At 68.5% G+C, this 9,201-nt stretch overlaps 1 protein-coding gene across 1 annotated transcript; it reads left to right on the forward strand.

Annotated features, from left to right (window-relative positions):
* The first annotated feature begins 438 nt into the window (after positions 1-438).
* CRYBG2 (crystallin beta-gamma domain containing 2) lies at positions 439-7,902 on the forward strand. Its single transcript, XM_032202468.1, has 18 exons — positions 439-2,499; positions 3,125-3,175; positions 3,258-3,376; positions 3,671-3,827; positions 3,922-4,061; positions 4,162-4,288; positions 4,371-4,534; positions 4,691-4,817; positions 5,059-5,201; positions 5,292-5,418; positions 5,510-5,542; positions 5,643-5,755; positions 5,938-6,067; positions 6,348-6,487; positions 6,573-6,696; positions 7,080-7,238; positions 7,576-7,735; positions 7,814-7,902. The coding sequence occupies exons 1-18, from the start codon at positions 439-441 to the stop codon at positions 7,900-7,902; spliced, it is 4,164 nt and encodes a 1,387-aa protein (XP_032058359.1).
* Positions 7,903-9,201: the final 1,299 nt, after the last annotated feature.

Below are 9,201 nucleotides of genomic sequence, written 5' to 3' on the forward strand. Positions count from 1 at the left end.
TGCGCCCTCCTGACTCATCCCGCAGCTCGGGGCACGGCCCGGCCTGGGGCATGGCCCGGGCTGGCCGCATCCTGCCTCGGTGGCGCGGCGTGGCTCCCCGCGTGCTGGCCGCAGGAGCGCCGGGACGTGCAGGCAGAGGGGAGGGTGGTGCCCCACACCTCCTGCGTGTGCCAGGAGGGCGTGAGCACCCCGAGAGATGCTTGAGATGCATTTGGCATCGCCAAAGCCACCTCCTGTATTTATGGGATCCTCCCTAAAATGGCCTAAAAGTGATGGTGGGTTAGGGTCTAGAGGGGTGGGCACGAGGTTGGATCCCACAAAGGGTTTCAGCTCGGGTACCCCAGAGTCTGAATTTTGGTGCCTCTCCCTACAGCTCCGACAGCCCCAGCACCGCAGCGGGGGCCCAGGCGTGGTGGCGGGGGCCGCAGCCCCCCCGGCATGGATTCAGCGCTGCGGCCCAGCAAGGCGAGGGGCATCGCCTCCAGCACCGAGCTGAGCATGAAGCAACCACCGCCGGCACCCGAGGGCCGGTCCCGCTTCCAGAAAGTCTCGCTGGTGTCGCGACGGCTGGAGCAGACGGCGGCCGGGGGGGCCCGCGACGGCAGCCCCTCCCGCGTCTCCCTCCTGCTGCAGGCTTGGGAGAGGGAGATCGTGGAGAAGACGTCGACCGTGCCGGCCCCGGTGGCACCCCGGAGCTGCTCGTCCTCCGTCGGCGTCCTCAAGGACTTCACGGCGCACGGCCCCGTCTTCTCGCAGGTCTACTCGCCCGCTCAGAAACCCCGGCGGAAGGACGAGAAGCAGGGGGGTGACAACAACACGGCTGCGCCCCGGGACGTCCCCGTGCACCGGGAGAGCTACATGCACGGCGCCCTCCTCCCCGCCAGCCCCGCGGCCACCGCAGCCCCCTGCCACCGCTCGCCCCGCGGCGGCCCCGGCGCGGCCGAGCCCAGGGCCAGGCACGTCACGGTGCTGCGGGGGGGCAAGGAGGGAGCCGGCAGCAAGGCGGGGGGCGCAGAGGGGAGGAGAACCCAAAACGGGGTGCACAAGGCTGCCGGCACCGCCACGGCCCCGTCGCAGAGGGAGAGCTGCGAGCAGGGTGGCGGTGGCTCCGCTGAGGTCGCGGCACGCACGGGAAGCTCGCCGGGTGCCTCGGGTGCTGGGGGAGCCCCCGGGGAGAAATGTTTGAGGCAAGGTGAGGCTGTGACAGAGAACGCGGCGTCAAGAGATGGCGACAGGCCCCAGGACCAGCAAACCAGTAAAACCAGTGCCCAGCAGCCCCCAGAGGACGTCGGCAGCCAGGCAGATCAGGCTGGTGTGGGAGAGGGAAGCACGATGGATGGGGACGGCACTGGTTTGGCCACGCTGCCCAGGACAGAGAGCTCTGGGGGCGCTGATGGCACCCCCGAAAACCTCTCCTTGGAGGTGAGCAATGGTCCTGAGCCCTTACCTGAAGCACGAGCATCTCCAAAGGGTGCAGAAGCTGAGAAGGAGGAGGTGGAGATGTCGGGGGACCCCCAAAAAATGGTCCAAGGGCCTGAGAGCATCCCTGAGCCCCCCACGGAGAGCATCCCTGAGCCCCAACCTGAGAGCACCCCAGAGCCCCCCACGGAGACCACCCCTGAGCCTCCCACGGAGAGCACCCCAGAGCCCCAACCCGAGAGCACCCCAGAGCCCGAGCGCACCCCAGAGCCCCCGCAGAACCCCCCAGCCCCTTCCCCACTGCCCGAGAGCCCCCAGGACGCGGCGGAGGAGGACCCCGAGCTGGTGGTGGACATGGAGATCTTCGTGGACACGCTGCGCAACATGGAGCCCTCGGAGATGCGGAAGGCGCCCAAGGCTCCTCGCCAGCCCCGGCCCTCGGCGCTGGGTCGCTGCGCGGCGCTGCCGCCCATCCACGAGGACCGCGTGGCCCCGCGCGCCCCCGTCTCGCTGCCCGACGCCCTGCGGGAGCTGCTGGCGAGGGGCGGCGGGGGGCAGCGGGCAGAGCCCCCTCCGGAGAGCTCCAGGAGCCTCGAGGAGGAGGAGGAGGAGGACGAAGAGGAGGAGGAGGAGATCGAGAACCCCTACCTGAGCCCCGGGGAGAGGGCGTCGTGGGGGTCTCGCCGTGGCAGCGGGGAGCCGGACACGCTGCGGGGGGGACCCAAGCTGGAGGGAGCAGGGGAGAGAAGCAAAGCGGCGCCGGGCAGGGTGGCGGGGGAGCGGAGCGTGCTGTTCCGAGGGAACGTCCTGAAGGGCATGGCGCTGCTCTCCGACTTCCTGGAGCACCGGGCGGCCGCGGCGGACGAGGCCAAGCCCTACTCGCGCCTGGACAACAGCGTGCTCTACAGCCGCTTCGTCGCCCCCACCCCACCCTGCAGGGAGCAGCGGGACCAGAGCTCGCCCCCCGGTGAGCACCACGGCACTGAGGTGGCCGAGCTGGAAGCCCCAGGTCCTGGTCACATCCAGCCTGTCACCGAAGAGCCGGAGAGCACCATGGAGCCGTGTCCCGGTGATGTGCCGGTGAGTGATGCTCGTCCCATGGCTCCTGGGGGTGCTCTGCCCTGCTGGGCACACGGGAGGTGGTGGGGTCTGGCTCGGTGGCGTGTTGGAATCCCCCAAGCAGCTTTCCTCTGCCTCCAGCCCACGGCTGGTGATTCCCAGAGGAATGGCCAAGCTGGGAAAGGTCCCGGTGCAAGGGGAGGGTACTGGGATGGGAAGGGATTGGGACGGGAAGGTGCTGGGATGGGTGACAGGAGGGTATGGGAAGGTATTGGGATGAGAGGGAACCGGGACGGGTGATGGAAGGGTACTGGGATGGGTGGGTACCGGGACAGGAGGGAACTGGGATGGGAAGGTATTGGGATGAGAGGGTACTGGGACGGGTGACGGGAGGGCACTGGGACGGTAAGGTACTGGTGCTGGTGATGGGAGGTACTGGGCCAGGTGATGGAGGGCAGGGTCCGGGCGGAGAGGCCGGTCCTGGAGGTGCAGGAATGCTCGAGGTGTGGCTGCTCGGGGCGGTGGGAGGGATCCGCAGGCTGCAGACGTGCGGCCGCGGCTGCTGCTGGCTCGGGCTGCGGCGATGGCTGCTGTGGGCGACGTCGCCCCGCGCTCCTCACGGGCCGCTGTCCTCGGGCGTTGGCAGCAGGAGGACGAGGAGGAGAGCTTCGAGAAGATCAACACGAGACCCGGCAAGGTACGGGGCACGCGGCTTAGGGCCGGGCTGGCCGTCCCGGTGCCGCGCGGTGCTGCAGCACCTCTGCTGTCACCCCTCCCAGATCGTCCTCTTCTCCGAGGCCGGCTTCGCGGGACACAGGAGGGAGATTTGGGGTGATGTCCCCGATGCCACGTCCTGGGAGCTCTCTCACACCATCTCCATCAGGGTCATCCGCGGCGGGTAGGGGCCGGCAGCGGCGCGGGGACGCGGAGGGAGAGCTGGGCTGGGGCAGCGCTGCCTGTGGCCGGGGTGGGGGCCACCAGGTCGCCACCCGGGGTTCATCAGTGGCCGTCCTGCTGCTGCTAATGACCGTGGCCACGGTGCTGGCTGATGTCCCCACCCCGCTGTGCTGCCGGAGGCTCCCGGTGGCCGCGTCCTGCACCCTGCCATTACCCAGGGCCGGGCGCACGGCGGTAACCAAATGCCCGGGGGCGTGTGGGGGATGCTCCCCTCCCGCTCCCACCCCGCTGGCAGGTGGGTGATGTACGAGAAGCCGCGGTTCCACGGGCGCAAGTGCGTGCTGGCGGAGGGGGACGTGGAGATCGACAACCCCTGGGCAGCCTACGGGCAGGGCACGGAGCCCCGCGGCAGCCGCCCCTTCCGCATCGGCTCCTTCAAGAGGGTGGTGCGGGTGAGCTGCGCGGCCCCTGCCCTCGGCACCCAGAAAATCGGGGAGGGGTGCTGGGGGTCCCCCCTCATGCCGCTCCCACCCCCCCCCCCGTTAGGACTACCGCACCCCTGAGATCAGCCTGTTTGCGGAGGAGAACGGCGAGGGCGCCAGGCTGAAGTTCACCGACTCGGCCGAGGACACGCGCGCGGGCGGCCGGGCGCTCGCCGCCTCCTCCATCATCGTCCACTCGGGCCTGTGAGCGGGGTGCTTTGGGCTCGGGGAGCTGCCACCCCGGGGTGCCGCCACCCCGGGGTGCTGGCGACCGCCCTCGAGCCTTTGGGTGCTTCTTCCCCAGCTGGCTGGTTTACTCCAAGCCCTTTTTCGACGACGATCCCTACGTCCTGGAGCCGGGCGGGTACCCCAACTTAAAGGCGTGGGGAGCGAAGGATCCGGCCATCTGCTCCCTGCACCCCATCAGGCTGGTGAGCTCTGCCTGCCGGGGGGGCTGCATCCCAAATATCTCCCCCCGCCGCCTCCTCCTCACCGGGGCTCCTCTCCTTCCAGGGCTGCCCCGTGGTGGAGCGTCCCGGCGAGCCGCAGGTGCTGATCTACGAGGACGCGGGCTTCCAGGGCCGCAGCTCCGCTGTCAACCGAGATATTTACGACCTGAGGAACCTGCCCGGGCTGGCGCTGCCCACCCTGGGCTCCCTGCGCGTCCTGGGTGGCTGGTGAGAGGCGTGGGAAGGCAGAGATGGAAGGGGACGGAGCTTCCTGGGGCTGGGGGATGATCGGGAGCAGTGTCCCCGTGGCACTGGGGCGATGTCCCTGTGTCCCAACACGTGCTGGAGGTGGGGGGACCTCACTGCCCCTGTGTCTGCACGCAGCTGGGTCGGCTACGAGAAGGAGGGCTTCCGAGGCCACCAGTACCTGCTGGAGGAAGGGGAGTACCACGACTGGAGGCAGTGGGGCGGCTACAACAAGGAGCTGGTGTCCTTACGGCTCATACGGACGGTGAGGGCGCCGCGTGGGGATGGAGCCGCCCGCCCCGTCCTGTCCTCGTCCCCCATCTGGGCACGGCCTGAGAGCCCCCAGGCTCATCGCACGCAGGGGGGCTGGGGGCAGAGAGCTGCTCCCACCGGCCCCTAACCCCACTTGGTTATGTTAGGGGATGTGGGGATGGAGAGCACCCAACCCACAGCCCCTTCTCCACGACAAACCGAGGACTTGGGGGGGGGTTCCTCTGTCCCCGCAGGACTTCTCCGACCCGGCGCTGGTGCTCTTCGAGGCCATGGACTTCGAGGAGGGCCCCAGCGTGGAGCTGAGCGAGGCGCTCCCCGACACGCAGCTGGCCGGCTACGGCACCGTCACGCAGTCCATCCACGTGCTGAGCGGCGTGTGAGTGCGGGCACGGGGGGCCAGGGGGGGGACAGAGGGGACAAAGGGGCCGAGCCTGAGCCTGAGCCTGCACCCGCGTCCCCCCGGCAGGTGGGTGGCCTACGAGGGCCCCAACTTTTCGGGCGAGCAGTACGTCCTGGAGAAGGGGGTGTACCGCAACTGCGAGGACTGGGGCGCTGCCGACTGCCGCATCGCCTCGGCGCAGCCCATCCTGCAGGTGAGAGCACCCAGACACCCCCCCCTCCATGCACCCATGGGTACCCCCGGGTGGGTGAGACGCCGGCCAACCCCGCTCTGTTTGCTTCCAGGTTGGGGAGCGCAACCTGCACTTCGTCTCCAAGGTACGGGGTGGTGCGCGGGGAGGGGACACGTCCCTCGGTGCGATGCCACCCGTTGCGGGATCGCCCCCGTCACCGAGCCCCTGTGTGCCCCCCTCCCCAGATCCTGCTCTTCTCAGAGCCTGATTTCCTGGGGGAGCACCTCGCCTTCGAGGAGGAGCAGGGCTCCCTGCCCGACGGCTTCGTGCCCCGCTCCTGCAGGGTCCGTGGGGGCAGGTAGGACACCCCGGGACTCGCTGCCTCAGGATAGGGACCGGGACAAAGAGGGTGCCCCACCACCCACGGGTGCTAGGGAGAACCGGGAGTGGGGTTGGCACCCGTGGGGGCTCGCTGGGAGGGCAGGGGACACCCAGTTGGCACGGTGGCCACGTCAGCCCGGGCACGCTCCTCTCCGCCAGCTGGATCCTGTTCGATGGCCGGGAGTTCTCCGGGGAGCAGCACGTGCTGTCCGAGGGCGAGTACCCGACGCTGGGCGCCATGGGCTGCCTGTCCTCGGCCACCATCCGCTCCCTGAAGAAGGTCCCGGTGGTGAGTGGCGGTCCCCTGCTCTGAATTTTTGGGTAGCCCCGTGTGGTGCCAGGACTCGATGGTCCCTGTGATCCCTGATACAGAATATCCCAACTGGGGATATCCTATAATCCTACAATTCTCCCTTTGCTGGGGCAGAAACCCCCAGGAACCTCCTCCTTCCCCTCCCGTGCCTACCCCAGTGCTGGCTCTCCACCCTCGGATCCCTCCTGCACCCACGGGTGCTCGCTCCCCCTGCTTGCCCCCCCTTCTCCCCTCACCTCCTGCCCCCATCCCGCAGTTTTTCTCGGAGCCCTCCATCTTCCTGCACGGGCTGGAGTGCTTCGAGGGGAAGGAGATCGAGCTGAACAGCGAAGTGCGGAGCCTCCAGGCGGAGGGCTTCAACAACCACGTGCTGTCGGTGCGGGTCAAGGGTGGGATGTAAGTGAGCCCCGGCCCCGTTCTCCCCTTGCCCCGCATGGGGGGCTCCGAGGGGTGTCCGGGCTGACCAAGGTTTTCCCAAAAGCTGGGTGCTGTGCGAGCACGGCGACTTCCGAGGCCGCCAGTGGCTGCTGGACTGCACCGAAATCACCAACTGGCTGACGTACAGCGGGCTGCAGCACGTGGGGTCCCTCTACCCCATCCGCCAGGTGAGCGCCCAGGGAGCCCCAAAAGCAGCCCCGAGGGGCAGGCGGCTCGCAAGGAGCTCGAGTCACCAGCCCTGACGCAAGGGGCTTGGATGAGGCAGTGGGACATGACCTTGGGGTCCCCCTCGGTGCCAGCCCGTCCTTGGCACCCGGCTCCTTGCCCTGGGAGCGGCCGCCGCCGTGGCGAAACCCTCCCCGGGGACAAACGCCTTGCACAACATCCCGGCGTCGTGGCAGGGGTTGCCGTGCCCAAAACAGCTCAAAGAGCCAAGCCAGGCCCACATCCGTCACCCCAGCAGCGCGGGGACACGGCACAGAGCGGGTTTTGGGTGCTATGGGGTCCCCGGTGCACAGAACCTGAACAAAATTGGTTTCTCTCCTGGCAGAGACGGATTTATTTCCGCATCAGGAGCAAGGAGCTGGAGCTCTACCTGTCTGTCCCTGATGATGTGGAGGACATGAAAGCCGGGCGCGTGGTGGTCTCCAGCCTGAGCGAGCAGAGCAGCTCCGTCTGGTACTACGAGGACGGGCTGCTCAAAAACCAGGTCAGGGCTCGCTGCGTGACAGCCGCGCCGCGGAGCCGGAGGGGACCCGGGTGCCGCACCCCAGGGTGATCTTTTAGGGCTTACAGCAGCTTTCTCCTGGGCTGACCTCAGCCACGCCACCAAAGACACCTTGATTCGCTCTCCCCCTGGAGACAGGAAGGCATTTCTGCCCCACCTGAAGGCTATAATCACCCCAGTCATCCCCACCCCTCGCTTGCTTTCCTGCCTTTCCCGCGTCCCACCCCACCCCAGCTGCGTTTGACAGGGACCCCTCCAGGCTCGAAGCCTCACGGGGTGGAGGGGACGGGGCTGACGTGGCCACCGCCGGTCCCCGCAGGTGGCCCCCACCATGAGCCTGCAGGTGATCGGGCCGGCTGCGAAGGGCTCCAAGGCCGTGCTCTGGTCCGAGACGCGGATGCCGCGTCAGACCTGGAGCATCGACGCCCAGGGACGGATCCGCAGCCAGATGTTCGAGGACATGATCCTCGACGTCAAGGGTGAGGCCGTGGCGCCGGGACCCCGTGGAAACGGGGCACCGAGCTGCTCTGCCCTCCCCAACCCTCCCCTCTCCGCAGGCGGCCGATCGTACGACCGGGACCACGCCATCATTTGGGATGCGGCCGAGGAGCGACCCACGCAGATCTGGGACGTACAGGTGCTATGAGGGGCGGCATGGCCCCGGTGCCAAGACGTGCCACAGGGCAGGACGGGGACGCCGGCAGCGTCCCCACAGCTGTAGGGGGGCTCCCCCTGCCCCCTGGACACCCCTCGGCCCCGGCTGCTGCTGTGAAGGACGCCCGCGACCACCTCCATCACCGGGAGCCCTCCAGGACACGCTGCCGACCCCGTGGGACGCCCTGGAGGGCAGACCCTTCCCCACCCCAATCCCCTCTGAACTGTATTTATGTACGTGTGTAAGATACGGCCCCTCAGGGGGCCAGCCCTGCCTGAGTTTGGTTTCCTCGTCCTGGTGTTGGGCGCTGCCCGGCTCCCCCCACACCAGGGAGCTGCTCCCTCGCCCCCATCCCCATGCTTGGGGCCCGATCCTGCTCCCTGGGTGCCCTCTAGTGTCTGAGGGCCCCACGCAGCGCCCAAATCTGGGTTGGGAGAAGCGAGGGGACAACTGCACCCCTCCAGACCACAGTGTGCCCGGCTCCAGGTGCTGCAAAGGGGAAGGGGCTGCGGATCCCTCTCCCCCACCGCTTCTATACGGGCGCAGCAGGCACCGGCAGCGGGCCCCAAGAGCCCGCACCGCGCGACACCACCCGCAGCACCCTCAGGAAATGGCCGCCGCCTCGGCCCGCCCTTATATAGCCGGGACAGGCCGCGCCGGATTGGTCAGGAGCACGAGCCCTGCCGTCCCATTGGCCCGCACGGCGCGGGCCGCCTTGCGATAGGCCAGCACTCGGCCTGGGGGCGGATCCGTCAGGCCTGAGGGGGGCGCTGCGCTCCTGGCCCGCGCCTCAGGCCTCTGCGAGGCGTGGGGCCCCTCAGCGAGCCCGGCCTCAGTGTAAACATCAAAATAAACACCCACCGCAGCACAATAACGCCATAAAGAAATACCACAAAGCCTCCACACATACCTCAAAGCCTCCACATTTTATTTCTCAAAGTCTTGCAGCGCTCCCACTCCAGGGCCAAGCAGCTTCAGGGCTGCCAGAGGCTGCGGCCATGGCGGGGCACCGCAGGCATGGTGGGGCAGGGGGACAACGTCCTGGGGGCCTCTTCATGGGGGGACACGGGGAGGGCAGGGAGGGAGGCCCCCACTCAGGGCAGCTGCGGGAGGAAGGCTGCAGCCAGCCCCAGCGCGAGGAGGAGGATGGCGGGGGTGCTGCCCGGCGGGCTCAGGCTGCTCTGAGGCATGGTGCTGTTGTTGTTGGGGGCACCGTTGCCTGCCTTCTCCTGCGCCTGGATGAAGGGCTGGAAGAGAAAAGGGGACAGTCAGGAATGGCTCAGCACCTCG

This window comes from Aythya fuligula, chromosome 23, assembly GCF_009819795.1.
Source record: "Aythya fuligula isolate bAytFul2 chromosome 23, bAytFul2.pri, whole genome shotgun sequence".
Classification (NCBI taxonomy): Eukaryota; Metazoa; Chordata; class Aves; order Anseriformes; family Anatidae; genus Aythya; species Aythya fuligula.

What these genes read in the sequence shown, in the direction of transcription:
- CRYBG2 (XM_032202468.1), top strand. Translation starts at nt 439, where the DNA reads ATGGATTCAGCGCTGCGGCCCAGCAAGGCGAGGGGCATCGCCTCCAGC. An exon ending in TCAACACGAGACCCGGCAAG is followed by an intron (nt 3,176 to 3,257) that starts GTACGGGGCACG and finishes CACCCCTCCCAG; the next exon opens with ATCGTCCTCTTCTCCGAGGC. An exon ending in CCCTCTACCCCATCCGCCAG is followed by an intron (nt 6,697 to 7,079) that starts GTGAGCGCCCAG and finishes CTCTCCTGGCAG; the next exon opens with AGACGGATTTATTTCCGCAT.